The 19,746-nt window shown below is 35.4% G+C and overlaps 1 protein-coding gene across 1 annotated transcript in view; it reads right to left on the bottom strand.

Moving 5' to 3' along the window:
* Positions 1–1,508: 1,508 nt before the first annotated feature.
* Positions 1,509–19,746, bottom strand: part of LOC122717854 (small conductance calcium-activated potassium channel protein) — a 222,800-nt gene continuing 204,562 nt past the window's right edge. The window contains exons 7-12 of the mRNA XM_043942301.1: positions 14,956–15,377; positions 10,288–10,423; positions 7,818–7,928; positions 5,635–5,762; positions 5,477–5,546; positions 1,509–4,729 (exon numbers count right to left, since the gene is read on the bottom strand). Coding sequence (XP_043798236.1) covers positions 4,124–4,729; positions 5,477–5,546; positions 5,635–5,762; positions 7,818–7,928; positions 10,288–10,423; positions 14,956–15,377 — 1,473 coding nt within the window. The 3' untranslated portion in view covers positions 1,509–4,123. The remainder of the gene's footprint in view (positions 4,730–5,476; positions 5,547–5,634; positions 5,763–7,817; positions 7,929–10,287; positions 10,424–14,955; positions 15,378–19,746) is intronic.

The following is a 19,746-nucleotide window of genomic DNA, read 5'->3' as shown; positions in this document are numbered from 1 at the left end:
TGAATTTCCGTTCGATTCTCGCATAATTTTCACGGTCACGCGCAATGAATACACGCGAAGAAGGGCGTCTGCGCCTTTCGGTATCGGTGAAAATTGTCACTTGAACAGGAAGTGGTAAATTAGAATGTAGGATGCGCGAGGATAGTATTAAGGGAAGTATTAAGAGTGAATTCAACGTTTTGTCAACAATTTTTTATTTTACACTACGTTGCTATATCCATTATAAATTTTGTTGTGTCTTTTTTTTTTTTTTTAATATAAATTAAGAGTTTATTGGGAAAGAAAAATTGTTTTTTTTTATAAATATATTTTTGTTGAGTTCATCCTTACTCTAAATGACTCGTATGCATTAGTTGAGAAGAGGATTAGATCTTTTTTATAAGTTTTATAGGAGTGATGGTTATTTAGATACTTTAATATAAAATATTTCGAGGAACACTATGGTGTTTTTAACTTTATTATATTCGTGTAATTCATTTTTTTTTTTTTTTTTTTTTTTATTATGTTTCAGGAGCTTCAATTTTATAAGAAATTTTAGCCGAGGAATGAATTAGTGGCTAAGTGGATATTTTTTTGTCTATGAATTTTTATAAATTATTGAAGAATATTTTGGTATTTCTAATTTTAAATATTTCAAGGAACACTATGGTGCTTTATCCTTTATGCTGCGTAGTCATTTTTTTCTAATTTAGAAAAAAGAATTTTTTATTCTTCATTTTATATTTTTTATGTTACTTATGGCGTATATATATATAATAAATATAGCATTGTTGATCCTTCCAGTGAAGAACATTAAATTTTAATGGCACGAGGATTAAATTGAATTTCGCAGTGAATGGATATGCATGCGTTCAATCATAATAAAACGTCGTAGCATAAAGGTTGAGAAACGGAAGTTTGGGAATGGAGTATACAGAAATGTTGAAGGTTTTCTGTAAGATAACTTACGACTTCCTGTTTCAAGTGTCTTTTCATTCAGTCTCGTTACAAATTTCGTTCTCAAGTCGTACTTTTGTTCAAATAATCCTGTCTGGCGATGGTTTCCATTGGGTGCATGAATAGCCCAATTATACGATCTTACAAATATCAATTTTCTAAAATATTGAATCGAAAATAATACAATTCAAAGGAAACATATTTATTTCCATAATCAAAAATTTTCAATAACGTATTTAAAATTTTAATTTCGTTATTCGATCTACGTTTTAAAACATTTATCGCCATGATTATTGGCGTTTTCTCGTAAAAATTTATTTCGTCTCTAACGAGAAAAATTGCTAATATCTTCTTCTCGATCGAAAAAGAGATGATGGAACACTTTCTGGATACTTTCCGGAACACTTCGAAAAATTTCTGAACACATCTGATACAATTTTTCTGACGCCAATGTTTTTAAAAGTTTAAGAAGAAAAAAAAAAGAAATGTTTAAAAAAAAAAAAAAGAGAGAACTACACCAAAAAAAACTCATTTGTGTACGATGTTACGTTAGATCAAGATCGTTTCACGGTCGAATTTTTTTATCAAATATTTCTCGTGTCTTTTTTTTATCGTGAAAAATAAATTCCCTCTCATTTAAGAAAGACTACTTCCCTGTACAACATCCCTTCGAAACAAGACGAAGTTACAGGGTCGCATCCCCTTTGAGCTGCATCATTTTCGTCGGCAATAATTTTCGATAAAATCAATATTTACCATGGTTATTAGACCATCGTACGCTCACACTCACACACATACACATACACACGTACACGTGTTCACCATCGTGCGTAGACCGTTTTATAAAAAAAAAAAATTTTTTTCTCCCTCTCTCGTAGGTACGACCTTTGTACCCCATACACTTGATATACGCTAACAATATAATAATCTTATGTAACCTACGGACGTTAAAGCAGATAAGATCACTTTGCGTTCTCCTTCCATGCAGACCATCCGGACGTTTGCTTCGTGGTCTCTGTTGATGGCCCCTCAAGCTCGTCCAGCGTAATTCGGGGGGGTGCGGTGAAATTCTTTGTCCTCGAATAACTTCATCCACTTGATCGACCTAGTTTTTTTTCTCTTTCCTTCTCGTGTTCACTTGTCTTTTAGAAAGTTATATATCGCCAGGTACAATCACGAGATGGTATACGCGATCTACTTAATATTAATAATACAATAAGGATGGGAGGGAAGTGAATCGGAAGGGATAAATGGCCAATTTCAAGAAAACATATTTCCCTCGAAATAAAACAATTCATTATGAAGAATATCTCTTTAAGAGTTTTTTCCCTTGGGGTATAAATACATTTTCTACGAGGGTTGATGAATTAATTATAACTTCACGCCATGATACGCCACCACGTGATTGTACTTAATAAACTTGCGACGTTATTATAATCACAGCTCCGAAAATAGTAAATATGTTTTTTCCCTCTATCAGCAGGAAACGAAGTAAGAATCAGTTCGCGGATTAGGAGAAGATAGCGAGATAAGTGGAGCAGCGTGTGTGTTCGGAACGATTTCTCGTACGATTAAAAAAATTTGTTGTTTGAAAATCTATTCGATATAATGTGTCGATATCGTTTTCTAAAATATTCGTAAAATATTTTCCACGCTATCTCTTCCATCCCCTCGCACGCGATCCGAAGCGGAAACGAAAATTCGCGTAACGAACACAGTGTGCCGCGTATTATCTCTCTTCCTAATAACATTAATATTTTAATCTCCTTATAAACGCGTTCGAAAACGTTTTTTTTTTTTTTCTGTGCGCTCGTCCAGCTCAAGAGCCACTCTTGTTGTCCTCGTCGAGGGGAGACGTTCTCCACACGCACGTTTCCCTCGTAACGTATAAAACACACCTTATACCTTTTCTTCTTCTTTTTTCTTCTTCTTTCTTCCACCTGTTTTTTCCCTTTCGTATTTTTTCTCTTTTTTTCTTTTTTTTTTTTCTTTTTTTTTTTCTTAATTCACGAGGTATACAGAGATAAGATGGAGTTCGTGTGTGTGTGTGTGTCGAATATATATTTAAATATTAAGAAAAAAGTTTTCAGGCACGCAAGTTGGGCAGGGGAGCAGCTCGCAGCGATTTGGAAGAGGACGCTCGCGTCCGTGAGTCCCTCCCTCTCGTTCGTTCATTGTGTATTCGCTCTTTTTTTTTTTTTTTTTAATCACCACGGAAACATTGGATCGATCTCCCTTCTGTATGTGTACGTGTGCGTGTCTATGTATGTATGTGTGTGTGTGTGTTTGCGTGTATGTATAAGTGTTTGAATATATTGTTCGCGTGTACATAGAGTTCCCCTTTTTACTAATTGTTTCTTTTTTTTTTACTCGGTAAGAAGACACAGTCAATCGGGAAGAGGATTGGACCCGTTGTTGATGCTACAGCAAAACTTTCATTTTATCCGCGGCTATAAAAGTAGGCGAGTCGATTCGGTCGGCGATGGCTGGGAGGCTTGATTATTTGGCTCGGTGAAAATCGCTCGAAAAGAATCGTTGTTTAAATTCGCTACGAGAGATCCAGACATCGAAACGTTTTAATACATCGTACACGGTGTCGTTTCTTGAGCTTTAGGCAGTCTGCGAGTTGGGGAACAACTCGTTAATTTCTCCGCTGGGTCTCTCCGCTGGTCTATACTATACTCGCTACAATCAGCCGTTAAAATCGCGAAACTTGAACAAAGGGATTCTCGAAAATAGGTCTCTTAGCGCATATTATAAATAGATAACCAAAATGAATATCATTATACGAGATATTTAACAATTATGCACGTCGTAACCATCACAGCCAGGCCGACCTTAAAACTACCATCAACCGGATGCGAGACCTAAACTAGTTCGCGAACACTGGTCAACGAATTCGGTGTGAACCCGAATATGAACCCGAAGAAGCTTCCTATCCCCGAGAGAGTTTATCGTTTATCGGACAGAGATAGACAGAGATTCACTGATACGGAGAAAGAAAATGAAACAGAAATAAAGATAGAGATATAGAAAGAGAAAGACAAAAAGAGAGAACTTAGAGAACCAATTATCGCGGCGAAAGGGACTCGATGGTACGCGAGCGTCGTTCAGGACACAAAGACACGACCGTTCACGTGTCCCGTGTCCCTTTTTAATACGAGTGCTGCGGCTGCAAAGACGAGACTCAGCTGTGTGGAGACGTGTCCGACCCCTGACTGTTGCCCAGCCCTCCCATTCCAGATTGCGAGGTGAGCCTGGTGGCCGACTGCGAGGTCGTGGTCGTGGCCACCGTGGAATGTGCCAGACTGTGATGCCTTCCGGTTTCGGGCACCAAGTGTGGCGTACGACTCGAGACTGGCGGCAGGATCGAATTGGCCGGCCAAGGGTGAAGGGACGTGGTGCTGGGCGCGCTTGGCACGCTCCTCGAGTGTGGCAGCGAGTTCGACAGATTGGCCAGAGGGTGATGGGCGGAAACGGAGATGCCCATCGTCAGGCTGTTCCCGGTTGATGCACCGCCACCACCACCGCCGCCGCCGCCGCCTCCGCCGCCCGTCGACGACATCGCGACAGCGGTGTCGGGGTGAAGGAAGTTCCGCCTCTGCTCCATACGCTCGGCGTGTTGGGCCAGACACCTGGTCAACTCCTCGGGCAGCAGCTCGAGCTGAGCCTGCAGCCCGGTCAGTTTCTCTTCCAAGTTCATCAGCCGATCCTCCATGCCCCCCAGACGTTCCTCCAGTGCGTCCTGACGCGTGCTCATGTCTGACACGATCTCGTACACCGTGTTCTGCGTCTGTTCGGGGAACGATTAAGCGAGTAAGTTTGTGTCGTAGTTATAGAAATATATATATATATATGGATTGAATATGAAAATGCAGGAGGCTAGATCTATGATAATGAAGATTGTGTTTGATACGATTTACGTTTTGTGTTTATTTGGGGAATGATTATTAAGTTTTTAGATTGTAAGATTATTCTGAGATTTTGGTATTGTTGAAGATCGCAGGAGAATAGATTCGTCGATAATATTTTGTTTTTAATTAATCTAAGGTGAATATTAATTTCTCGCGAATTTTAGAAATGATTTCCATCAGCGAACTTTTCATATTGCATTATCCGTGAATCGATTTTAAAATTATGAAGCAATATCGATCGAATGTTATGGAAAAGATAACTTTTGTTCTTTTTAAGTTTAGCATCGAAAATATTGGCTTTGCGACGAGTCTATGCAATAGAGAAAAACGAGTTCAACGACGTTGAGCGATCAGAATCACAGTAACAGGCACTCGCAGGACTCGCGATATAGCGAACAATTGAAAAGTTGCATGAATGGAGGATTAACGAACAACAAGCTGGAATAGATTGTATCGTTACGAGGGAAACAACATGTTTTTCACAGTGGAGGATAGAGATCGTGAAAAGGAAGAGTTTGTTCGATTTGTTGGCACAAAAGGTGATAGACCGGCAACCGATAGAATTCATCGACGAAAGCGGGTCCAAGGAAGTTTAATTGAATTCTAAGTTACTTGCGTGCTGATACCTTGGCCATATCCGTGATGGTGTTGGCATTGTCCATTAATTTTCGCTGATCCATTTTGACTTTCCTCAGCCTGAAAAGTTGGTGCACGCGAGGATTATAATCGTTCCCTGTTATGTAGGGAATGTCAATCAAAATATGTCGCGTGTACATCGACTTACGCGTATATAGCCAATAGAAATTTCCGCTGATGCGTTCGAACACGTCCCGGATTGACACGCTTCACCAGCCGAGTGTGCTTGTAAATTAGCCACGTCTCGCGTAACACGTTCGCTGCAGCGTTCTTCAACTGGAACAGAACAGATCTCGTTACTCGTGTTTGACGAATAGGTATGACTTTAATGCCTTGGTGTTCGATTTTGATAGATTATGATAGATGGGAAATATATTCATTTTTCAAAATAATTTCCATTCAATTTCGTAAATGATAATCATTCATTTCATTTTATTGCCTAATTGAATCAATGTGAATACTTATTGTGAAATTTTTATCGAAAGATCGATAGATATCGATGAACGGAATGGAAATTATTGCTACAAAAATATTTTGATAATTCATAAATTAATATAGAAAAGAAAAAAATGATTTTAATTCTTATACTCTTATTCTAATTTTATTTTAGCATTGGTCGAATTACTGGTTTTAACCTATATTAAATGTTCGACCACAATTGACTTGTACTACTTATGCAACTACAACGAGCTAATACATCATAATTCTTTTAATCGTTCGCATAGTATATCACACAATTTCGAAGCTTCAAATGATCATGGAATTCGAATGAAATTAAGATTCATTAAATTTTTAGTTGCCGCCGATATATTTTATCTCTGTCGAAATTAAAAAAATAGAGGCTCGTAAAAAAAACATTGTACACTTTCTGCAACCAATTTCACTCGCCGTTAATTGGACAAGAATTCCAATTTCTCGAATTCGCGATAAAATAGGTTGGCAATTTCGAACGTCCAATAATCGTTTGAACGTTTTGAAGAAGTTATTTATCTCAACTAATGGCGAATCTAGGAACGAATTATCGTGAAAACAATGGTTCCACGTATACTTGGAACACGAATTTCGTTTAAATCGTGAATTTTCCTTTCAGCTGAATTGACAGACATAACACACGTAACCATCCTTATTGCCAAGTTAGTTGTAATTCATTGATCGCGGTAAAATTTTCGATCCAGAGCCAAACACTGACGTCTGTCGTTCACACGTCTGTTTCTTAATTGCAACGAAATTGAATACTTCATAAACGGGATATTAACTCGTAGAGGTCTCAAAATCTCCCCCAAAAACTCGAAAACGTTCAATCCATCGATTATATTGACATGGACGAAGCGAAATGTCCTCTTCTTCCATTCAAGAAAAGCGGATCGATCATACAGGTTATTCGAAAAAGAGGTCTGGTTTCTGACCTCCGTCATTTTTCTTTCTCTTCTTCATTTTTCACGTCTATCTTCTCGAATGGCTGGCAAGCAAGGTCGAATGCAGTCTTTGCCTTTTAAGATGCGATTTCCTGTACGAGGAACATCGTATGGCGTGCCGATCGATCGTGATGTTCTGACCATCAAGAATGGACAGAAATGACAATGACACATTAGGCGAGCTGCTCGTTTCGCGTCCAAGTAGGAAACACGAGCCTCTCTTGTTGGCATTCGTATCGTTGGTCGACGAATCGTATTCTAGCGTTGAATTTCGAATAAGGGATAAGAAGATAAAAAAGAATAAATTTGATGTATTGATGATATACAGGGTAATCAGTTTTATCGTAAGTCAAATTTATTTCTTATTCTTTCATTTTTTATTCGAAATTTTCCATCACAAGGATGGAGTAAACATAACGGACGATATTAGTTCGATTAAGATCAGTGTTAATGAAGAAAATGTCAAGAGTCGTTTGTTCTAGTCGCTTGTTCATCATCTACAGAAGATAAGATAAGATGAAATTAATTGTCATTGGAGAATATTTTATTGTACCAGAAAGGATTCTTTCAAATCTTCGAACAATCACAATATAATTCATAATTAATAATGAATTAAATTAGATTTAACGAGTGAAAAATTTAAATTGAATAAATAATAAACGAACGAATGGATAATTAATATAAAAGATAAACGATCAAATAACGAATAAAATTTCAACGTTAATTTCTTCGTTAAATACGAGCTCGATGGCACAGAAGCCACAACATCAATTGTATCTTGCCAACGATAATAACGGCCAACACATTCTTGACTTGTTTCCGGATTATTATTCAACGTTGGAGAAAGCACCGAGACACGTATTTAACGTCTAGGAGAACAATCCCACGCAAGATGTACGAGCAGATTGCGTCTTACCCTTTTCGTTAATTGCGTATCCATCATAAAGTTGTGAACGTGCTTCTCCGCCCTGGTGAGTTCGAGCTTCCGGGAAACAACCGCCACAAGCAAGGCCGTGCATCCGGCGCCCTAAAAACACCGTCAAACGTACCTGTGAACTGGAAACTATTCATTCTACGTTTAATTGCGAAACTAGCATCCCTAATGATTATAAATTAATTTAACTAAATCTTCGTACCCTCTATTCAAGGAAAAATAATAGGGGATAAGGTAAGGAAAAGCAGAATATATACATATGCATGTTTTTCCTCCTCTTTTAAATTTGTTTAAATTACTATTTTATCGATTTTTATTATTATTATTGTTATGAATCAATTAAAATATTAAAATTAAAATATCTGAAGAATGGACGAAGAAGAATATTTGTTTTTTCTTTCTAATATTATTGTAAAATAAAATTTTTGATAACATTTAAATGTAAGAATGTGTCAAATAGATTGGAAGGATAGCTTCAATAATTATTTTTCGATTTATTATTTTAATAATAATTAAATTACACAAATTGTCATTTGAAATATTTGTATAATTATATAAATAATTATTTCACATCGATAATTAATTTTTTTCAGAAAATTAACATGCTACTCCATCATTTGCCAATATAAATCTTCTAAATATATTCCTTTATTCTTTCACCGTAATTAAATTCCAATTATTATATTTCCTTTATTCTTTCACCGTAATTAATTTCCAAATATTATATATTAATTTTTTATATTCTTTCTTTCAGGACAATTTCATAGTGCTATATATTCAATATTAAAAAAAACTACTCTCAGAAAATTATTCGGAATTGGCGACGTATTTTCATCGCGGAATTTCATCGGGTGCAAAAAAAGGTTCAAAATAAGTTTTAAAGTCTTTCCCTCGGGCATTTCGTCACCATTCGCTAACTAAAGCCAATAGTAACATTCGATAGATTTTTTTTTTTATCCAATAGAAAGTTTCCAAAGTGACTGATTCTCGAGCCAAGGAAAACCTCTTCGTGAAACAGATTTTACACACGTAAGTGGATGAAATTTCACGACTCATCGGATGTCACGTGTCTCACGTTCGAAGCTACTTTCCAAGTTTATTTTACGTCACGAAAGGAGATCTTCATCTCTCTGTACTCTGATAAAAATTTTTGCCAAATTGTTTTTCTCAATAAGATATTCAAAACATGAATAAGATTTTTTTATTTTTATTAAATTTATTTTTTTTTTTACAGTTTGGAATTATATCTGATTGACGATATTATATAACTTTTATTAGATTAATCTAATATTTTTCTTGGCATCAGGAGAATGCAGATGTGATACGAATAAGATTAGTCATGAAATAGAAATAGAATCGAAGTTTAGTCGATTCTCATAAAAAATAATTCTTCTGAATCAATTTTTTCAAATCGCAATTCCTTTTTTGAAATAATCAAGGGATTACATCCATCAGTGTTAATATTGGAACCATAGTAATCATAGTAAACAGAATAAAAATTGCAAAATCTTGTTAAAAAATTGTCAATTAAAAATCATCACCCACTTAAGAGTCACCGATCAGAAATCAAAATTTCTAAATTTCATATAAAATCAATTGTGATAATTATTTTCCAAACGCTATACTGCTTTCTATGAATAGAGATTAACTGTATAATTGTCTTTGGACCAGATTAATTCGGAAGAATCATCCATTACGAGAATCAAAGCGATAAATGCAAGCATTTCTGGATTATCTGGCGGACGGATACGTTTGTCACAGGAAATTTCATGGAAAATTGACCATAACGATCAAATTGATTAACGATTCGCAGGTTACGAGGCTTCGAAATAGGTGAATTAGTATTGGACACGGAGTGCAGTAACAATAAGGAACCAGTCGCATTCCCAATGGAGAGATTAGACCCGGTGTCGCGTTTATTGTCACGAAGTGTCGTTTCGAATGCATCGTAACTACACTTGGCGCGATGCTGGGATCAATAATACCGTGTTTTCCCTCTGTATCGTCGAAACCTACTGAATTTTCTATCGGATCTATTTGGAGAAAGGATTTACTGATTTATCTTCCTATCATAATTGTCATGAAAGATTCAAAATTAAATTTTAATTCTATTAAATTCGAAGGATCGAGTTTTTGTAAAAATAATATCGATATTTTCGATATACGGTAAAATTGGCAAAGGAATACAAATTTACACAAAAAATCGTGAAACGTCAAAAAATTATCAGGATATCCAAATATTCCGAATTTTCGATGATGTAAGATTTATATTCTCAATGATCGAGTGAAAATTTCTACGTATTAATTTCATTGTTCAAAAATAAAATGGCGAAAGATTTTGGGAACAAAAATGTATAATAAATATTTTCTTTTCGAACGTATCCAAGGAATACGAAAGGTGCATGCAAGTCAGGCGAGAATTTCTGTATTAAACGTTGCATCTTAACCTTACCATTATTCCAGTGGAAACGGCTATACCTCGACCGCAATACGTGTTGGGCACGATGTCACCGAAACCGACGCTCAGAAACGTGATAGCAATGAGCCACATAGCATTAAGGAGATTCGCGTGCTCCTCGTCGTGAAACCTGCCGTCGCACAACGGAAAACAGGATAAAATATTAGTTGATATCCAACAGGCTATTATCGAGATATAGGTAAGCCTATAAATTTCTTAACAAGATTTTATTAAAAAGTAATTAACCGAGTGTGAGCAGAATACTTCCTGCGTTTGATTAAAGAATCTTTGAGAAAACTCGTTTAATAATTCTTTAAATAAGAATTTATTTGGACAAGATAATTAAATGACAATTTATTTGAATTTTACTGAGAAACGAAAATTATTTGTCCTGGAACTCATTCATTAAACAAGAAGTAAACGAATTTGAATAATTTTTTAAGTTTTGTTAATGGACGGACAGTTGATGTTTTAAAAACATATTTTTCAACTTGTGTAAAGTGTTGAATTAATGTAGATTGTATACAAGGAGAAACATAATAGCCGTGAAAATAATTATTAAAGTCTCTCAAGAGAACAACTGCGAGGAGCGTCTGACCACAGATGGTCTTAATCTACTTTCTCTTACATCTCTTTCTTCCAGTTGCTTGATAAATTGTAAACCTCTCTGCAATATTCTCTTATTGTCTTGTTGTACACATTTCAAGATACATTTAAATAATTCGTAGAAACATCAATACCCTCGATATTTTCGTACACGGTGAATAATGATTGATAAAATTAATCCAAGTTAATTGTTTAATCCAACTACATCCAGACAATGTTTAATTTGCATCACAAGAGCAAAAATTTCGATTAAAAAATGATCGCACAAAATCACATCACAACTTGCACACAGAATATTTGCAAAGTCGATAACGAGTCCACGAGTTGTTGTCTCACTTTGAATTCCGTTGGATTCGTAATAAATGCGTGGAATAATAACTCTTTCTTTCACGTCTGGCCCGCGAAATTCATTATCGGAAATCGTTAAACCAGCCGAAACATTGAAATAACACTCGCGCAGACTAATAATCCTGCTCGTTAAATCGAGCCGCCATAGTACTGATAGTGTTACAGGAGGTTCCTTTTAGGGCGAGAGATCTCTTTTACAGTTCGTCAGAAACCTCGATCCTGTTGATTTTGTCCGAATCGAATTCTCCCGGGCCCTCGATATTCGATACCTCGATTCTGTTTGATATATCACAGTTCGTTGCATTTTAATTTCGTCCTTTCGTTCGTTCGTCCTATCGTACATCGTCGTTAATTTGTTCGTTGGATCATTTTCATTGGAGAATAATAAAAGCAGGTTTTTTTACTGTTAGGAGTAAATAATAATTATGTACGGTAGAAAGCTGGAGGAAAAGTTTACAAGAAGATATTGTGCTTTTATTAAATTGTGTTATCATATTAAGTTATCATATTATTAAGTTCGTCTTTATGAAATGCGGATAAACTTAATCAAGATTTAATCAATAAAGATTCAATTAACGTCGAGTTTAATAATTTCAATCTGTTTAGGGAGAACGTTCCGATCGTATCACATTTTCGCAATTGAATTTTATCTTACTTACAGATATTTTATGTGCAATAGCCTAATATATTTTCAATCTGTGTAATAGCCTATCCGTTCCGTTTAACGGATCAAATGTCTTTTCTTTCTTCTCCAATTTTTCAAATTCTCGCTGCCACGATTTTTTCAGATTACTCGACGTAACGAGTTTAAACGCCATTAAAAGTAATTCCGGCCGTTTCGTTTTATCAATTGGCGCAACCTTTTTCAATTAGCTGTCGGTATTAAGGCTTGTAATTCAGTTACGTCGCGCGGTGTTTCCGCTGAAAGTGCGGTTTCCTCTCGAAATAATTGAAACGATCGCACGAAAAATGGCGGAACTCTGGTCGGAATTTTCGAAAATGACCCAAGTTTTCCTTCTCGATAAATCGAGAAAGGAAATGAATTTGAACGGTTGAAACTTCTTTCTGAAACTTTCTACCAAAAAAAGTTAAGGACGTGAATCGAATCTCTATTAAGATAAAATGCAATTGTAAATTGTGAAACGAATTGTAATGCAAATGAGTACGAATCAATCTTTCTTAATCACATTTTTGATTGGCATTAATCTTCATACCAGAATATTAAATCTTATCACGTTTCTTTTCCTTTTTTTTCAATCTCGAGGGAAAAAGACACTTTTGATAACTCCTTTTATTTCTTTTTTGCTTGTATATCTCGGCATTAACGGTTTCATATCGCTATCAAATGCCCCCAACAATATTAAATCCCCTTGCCACCTCGTTCATAAAATAAAAATTATTCGAGGAATAATATATCATTTGAGAAAGTCAAGAATCATCCATAAAAACACGACGATAAAGGCGTGTAATCTAGCGGCTTAAAAAAAAATAAAGGGATAATCCTCGAAGGCTTGAAAAAGGTGAATCAGAGGTGGTGGGCTATTGGCCGTAACGTCTCACATCGTTAAAAGCAGAAGGGCGTTAAAGGTGGTAAAGATAAGACAGTTGATACCGTAAAACGAGGTGGAGGAAACGAAGGATTACCCTGGGAAAGAAATGATAATATTGTAGTTTGAGATTCGAAAATCTACCTTCCGTTTGAAGAATTGTAATCGTTCCAATCCCTCTATCTTTAATGTGCGAAAATAGTGAGAACGATATCTAATTATCATAATTTTAAGGAAATTTCAAAGAAAAATTCCTTTTATTTGTTTCACAGAAATCAAATAATAATTTAATTTTGAAAAATTTGAATATCAATTTCGAATCTAATCGTTCGTGTCTTCCTCCGATGTTCTTGGAAATTTTACAAATCGTTCTTGATAAAATACGAATGCGAATATATCGCTATTCTCCATGCACGGAAATAAGGAGGTGCCGGGAGTTTCCGATTGAGTTCTCTTCACACGCGAATCGCTTGCTCTCGAGGGAAGCATTCCTTTCCCTCGAGAGAGCGCACGTTCGAACTCGTGTCTAAAATTCTAATTTCGAGAGAAACTGGGGCTTTGGGGAAACGGAACAAGCGGAAATGAAGGAATAAGTAGTCGAATGATAGCGATGGTTAGAAAATGTTGTTTAATTTCTCTTCTAAGAAAAACTTAATAAATATAAATATACATAATCTATCGTATTTCCTTGGGATCATAACATTTTCCAATTTCAATTGTTTTTTTTAAGAAAAATTCAATTTAACTTAAATAGAAAGTTTTATTCAATATAATTCTCGCTTTAAACAAATCAAATTCATAATTGACTTTTCCAACAGATTTTAACCCAATCTAACTTAACTTGTTGATAAGTTTCTCGATCACACAAATTTTCCTCTTACACACTGCTATAAATCCTCAAAATATCCTAATCTAAAGGATAATTAGGAAGAGTCTCTCTCTCTCTCTCTCTCTCTCTCTCTCTCTCTCTCTCTCTCTCTCTCTCTCTCTCTCTCTCTCTTATGGCGTGGACTTCGAAAAGAGCTTCGACAATACATACGTGGGCAAAACCTACTCCTTCTTTTCGTCTAACGCATGGACACCGAGATAGAGAGAGAAAGAGAAAAGAATGGTGATCTTATTTAATGGCGGAGGAGCGGAAGGGGTCTATTCATCGGCGAGGGAGAAAAAGAGGGAGAGACGGACGAGAGCTTTTGTCGGGAGCAAAGGAGGGAGAAAAAGGGAAAAATGTGCAGGCTTCGCGCTTGGCCGCGCGAAAGATGGGCCGGGAATCTTATATTGGCCCCGAAGATTGATCGTTTCGATGGCCTTTACGATTCCCTAAATCGGCTCCGCTATTTACAAGAGAATTTAATTATAGGAGGGCCGGCAATCTCGACGCCCGCAGTAAATCCTTCATTGTCGTTTTAACAACCGCCCCCACGTTCCATTCTCTTCGGCTCTTCGAACATTGATCTCGCCACAAGGATCTACGTGTTTCCCCCGTGTTTATCGCACGAGATCGAGGGATGTTCGTGCATTATTTATAGATGGTTGAACTGTGCAGTGGATCTGTTTATTAATTAATTAACTCGTGCACTTGTTATTGACTCTCGTTTAATGGATTAATGGTTAACGTAGTGTAGTTAAAATGCTTTGTCTTATAACTTTTCCAGGTATCGCCAATTCATCGATGAATGTTTATCAACGTGTTTGATGATTAATTATGTTATTTGGTGGATTAATTTCAACGATTAAAATGATTCGATTCGGTTCTTTTGTTTGTTATTTCATTGAATATTTGGAATTCATTTTGAGAAATGTTTTGTAAAGAGTTTTAGAGTTTTAGAGTATTATAAATTATTTATTAACAAGTTATGTAAATATTTGATATAGATGTTCTATTGAATTTATTTAATTCATATTGGAATGTTGATTTTTTTTCAATATTAATTAACTTGTTTCATTTACTATAAATCTTTTTTTATGTTCCATAATTAACAATTTAAAGTCATTCTTCTTTGACTAATTTACCATTTCAATATCTATTAAGCCAATTATTTAACTTAACGAGTTTAAAATACTTTGTCATTTATATTGCATTAAAATTCGCAAAAATAATAATCTTTGTAGAAATTGATCATAAATATTTATTAATTTCGTAAATCGAGGTATTTCTTACCTCTCGCACTGGCGTAACGTCCACGAGGCGATGATCCATAACGAGACCATGAAGACTAGCAACACGGTGCCCGGGCAGATGGTCATCAGTGTCTTAAGGACGAATCTGGTGTTGAAGTTAATACGATTCAAGGCCCCTATGCTGCGCGACGACGCGTCGGTGAACAGCTTCGAGTGGAGCAGCATAACGCGACAGATGAGGTAGAGTCTGAAGAACATCGGCAGCGAGAGGGTGACGTCGTACGGCACCCACGTCGAGCCGAAGTCACCGCCCTTGTTCGCCAGCTTGGTCGTCCACAGGAAGTAGTACTCCCCTGGGATAGGGTGGATCGCACAGATTAACAACTCGAGCGAAATCTGCGCGATCCTCTGCCAGGTCATCGCGATCCGCCAATCGTCCGCGCAGTTATCGATCATGAACAACTGTTGACAGAAAATTCCTTAATCGATTATTCGTGAAGAAGATAATTTTCCATCGAAATTAAATCTCTTGACTAGATCTTAAGAGTTTTCAAATTTCAGAAATGCTTCTTTACGATTTTCCAAGAAATTAGAAGAATAAAATTTCAAATACAAATACAATACAAATACGATAATGGTTTCAAAATATAAATATAAAAATTGGAAAGTTCAATCATGACAAATAAAGTTAGAAATTTTAATTGAAAAGATTAAAATTATATTTAATCTTTCGCATCAAAGTTACAAAATTTTCGTCAAACATTTTAAACGTTGGGGGAAAAGGAAAAAGAAAAGAGAAAAAAAATGGAAAAAGGATGAAAAAAAATGTTAAATTTATTACGCGTAACCACGATACCAATAAATCATCTCGACATCTTATTCCCGCGTCGATGAGATGCCACTTTGACACACTTTGATGTGGGTTTATTTAATGCTGCGATACAAAAATGCATGGGGAAGCATAGATAAGTTGCATTTATTTACACGACTCCCTGGTATCGTGCTTTTCGTTTCAATTGGTTTCAAACCGCGGTTAACCTTGTATCCTTTCACGATTGTACGATATCACTCGGCATGTCGAACAACCGCTCGATAGAATAAATAATTTAACCCTGTCGTTATTTTTCTATTCTTCTCCGAGGGTGGGGAATTTGTGGGTAAATGGGTAAATGGCGTTTTGCGAATCGTTTTGCAAACGATATTTCATCGTCAAGGTTAAGCGCGTCGCAAAGATCGAAAGTGTACTTTTAAGAGAGCGGAACGCGGTGAAATATGCATAAAAATGGTTCATTGTCGGAGTGGGAATTACTTTTTTGCAGCTTTTTGTCGTCGAAGATGAGATTTCCGCTTTTAAACATTTAAAACTGTATTATGTGTAAAAGGATATATTAAAGGAGTAAAATTGAATTATTGTTTTATACAAAATAAAAGACAATTCTTTTGTTCTTTTTTTTTTTTTTTTTTTTTTTTTTTAAGTGAAAAATAGATTACTCTCCACTCTGAGCGTTAATACTTTGTGCTTTTAATATTTTTTTATTTCTTTCGACTTCAAAAATTTTTTTCAATGCTCTTTTTAAAAAAGAATCGATGAGAAAGAATCAGAGATATATACTGATGATACATCTGTTTCATTATCTAAATAAATTTGTTAATTAATCAATTGCAATTATGCACTCGAATTGTGAATAATTCCTGCGATTATAAATTTATCGAATATAAATCAACGAGATAAAATATTTGTATCTATCTATTCTTGATATAATTGAATTTCTCATCTCTCTCTCGTTTATTATAAATCTTCCCAATTATTAAAGATAACACAATATGAATATGACTTTTAACAGAAGAATCAATTTATTGTAACGCACAATATTCTCGTTATAATTTTCTCTCTTACTATTTCTATCATCAAAGATTAATACCGTTTAAAATCAATATCAATTGTTGATACAAGAATAATTTAAAAAGAAGATTCATAAAATAGAAAAAAAAAAGAAAAAAGAAAAAAGAATTTTCCCTCGATCTAGCAAACTAAAAAAACAGATTTCATTGGAGAGCAAAAGGGTTGTTGCGATGAAACAACCGTCGTAAAGTCTGGGAAATATCGTTGATAATGTTTTTTACATCGACTCTTATGTTTTACGAGGTAATTCGTTTATGGGATCCAGAAATCCCGCAGCTACCTGGTTTCTGGTTTGTATCGATAAAACGAATTACGACGGTTGTGGAAGAGATTGTAGCAAGGTTGGACCGATGATGGAAGACGAGTATTTCAACTCTTTTTGCGGTTGGATTCAACTCTTGGCACTGGGAGTGTGTTCTGCATTTTACGGTCAATTTGTGGCACGATACTGGTTTAGTATCATCGCGTAGAATGCTTCAAGCCTTTGCCACTCTACTGTTTTGTACCACCAAATGGTACAAACAGTTGCAGTTTATTGCGTTGATGTCCGTAAAAACATAAAACGATGATAAACAAAGGGAACAATTTATTCGTTAATTATCCCTGCCTTTGTCAGAAAGATAAAATCATAAGATAATTTTTTTAATTTTTTTTAATTTAATTATTGAACATCAAATTTAATATAAGCGAACTAATTGCATGCTGCTTCAATATGAAATTAAATAAATTTAAATTTGTACATACAATATTTATATTAAATATAAAACTTTAACTTTTTGTTGAGAAGAAATTAAAATTTTATGAAATTCATTCAAAAGATAGAGAAAATTATGCCATTGAAATTACTTTTCGATTCATCCCAGTATCTCAATCGAGATATAAGGACTCAAATTTAGCATAATATTTAAGATAGAGTAAAAATTATGAATGGATGCACGATTTGATCTACATTTTTTTCTGGAAATGTGTATTATGTCCCAGGAATCGCGTTTGTCACTTGTCTAGAGTTTGAAATAATTCAGTAAATCCACAATTTATCAATCTTCTCCACAAAAAATAAATTTTTTCTCTATTTGCATATGATTTTACGATCATTCTAATTACGCGATTGAAATATTCGAGCAGACATCTTTACGATTTTATTGCTTTCGATAATTAATATCAAACTTCTCGAATAATTTCGAGAATAATTTCGATCGAGTAATTTAAAAACTTTGTCGGCTTCCGAATTTCGATACACGAAATGAAATATTCTTTTTAAAATATAATTAAAATCCAGATCTCAAAGGAAAAAAATAGAACTAATCTTTGTACCGATCCATCTTTATCATTGAGAAATCATCATCGCATGAGTGAATTCCGTACCATTGGGACCATCGTTCAAAGGAAAGAGATTAATCTCCCTCCGTATCCAACCGAACGAATCTATTAATCGTCCTCAACTTCTCTCTTCGTTCTATTGTTATCCCCCCATTCGTTAGTCAAACGATGAACACTTGTCGCCAGTTAACATCTCTCGCCAGTTAACCCAGTTATATGCAATTCAAAACCATAGTTTAGATCATAATATCTTCCAATATTCGCTCAAACATTATTCTACACTAATCAAATTTTTAAGACTATCGCCAAAGCCATCGTTCGAAATACAAATAATAATTCGAACTCCCTCACCTCAATTGAAATTATTTGACAATAATTTTTTCATGAATTTGTCTTATTTTAATCTCTTCTTAAAATTTTCGTTTTAATTACATCCCGAATTACGGAAAAATTCAATTCGTCGTTCGCAGCATGCAAAGAGCGAAACAGGGAAACGCAAAAACTGAGACAAAGGGATGAGACGGGAAGTGGTGGCCGCGAATCGAAAATCAATAAATTCGAGCGGCGCTACGCCACGGGACAACGATGCATCACGATTCTCGAGGGATTGCTACGTCGATCAACGCGCCCCTCGAGGACAATCCTTTCGTTTCGCCGAGCAGTCAGGTGATCCCGGCAAATCTGCGCATGCAAATCGTTGATAAACGACAATCAACAGGTGCTGAAAGGTCAACGGGCTGTTAGGCTCGAATCCAACCATTCGCCGCTACGAATACGCGGATCTTGTTCTCATTCGTTTACAGGAGGATCTCTGTGCATGTTTTCTCTCGCTTAAAATTAGACCTTCTCGCCCTTATTCTCTATTTGTCGCGGTATCTCTCTCTCTCTCTCTCTCTCTCTCTCTCTCTCTCTCTCTCTCTCTCTCTGTGAAAACGTTCATTGAGAACTGACGGGAAACACACCATACGTGACTTGCGTCTGTCAATAGTTTCAACACTCGTGTTGATAGAATGGGTGTTACTCATGTTTGCCAACTGGTTTGTGAGCTTTGCAAGTATTAAAGGGATTCTTTGTTCGAAGAGGATTGTTTGTCGATGAAGAGTAATTGGCAGAGTAATTGGATATTGATAATAATGTGATGCGATTCTCATTTGAATTTCCTTTTTTTTTCTTGAATTTGATTTTTGGTTGATTCCATTCTTGCCTCTTCATTGAGACCATTCTTCTTTCATTTGCTCAACATTCCGTATAAATATTATTTTCCTATTATATTTCGCATAGAAGAAAAAAATGGATCAACTTCATTTTAAAAGTTTCTAAAAAAATTAAATAGCAATCAGATAAAATTAATTCTCTTATAAATTATGATTTTTACCAGATCATGGTTTAATTTTTTAATTACAATTTTAAAGAAAAAAAAATATGGAAAATCGATAGAATATTTAAATTACAGGCTCGTGAAATAAAGGATCACATCTTAAAATAAATTTTGCATTAGATCATCGGTCAAGAATGGATCGTTTCGAATATTAAACGTCAGAAAATTCGGTCTTCGAGATTGTCTCTCCCGTCTCTCCGAAACTTTCCTTTCGGCTTACGCTGTCTGTC

The sequence above is a fragment of the Apis laboriosa genome, unplaced genomic scaffold (genome assembly GCF_014066325.1).
Source record: "Apis laboriosa isolate Shangri-la unplaced genomic scaffold, ASM1406632v1 scaffold5_cov152, whole genome shotgun sequence".
Taxonomy (NCBI): domain Eukaryota; kingdom Metazoa; phylum Arthropoda; class Insecta; order Hymenoptera; family Apidae; genus Apis; species Apis laboriosa.
Note: the sequence above shows the minus strand (reverse complement) of the source record. Positions and strands in the feature narration are given on the sequence as shown.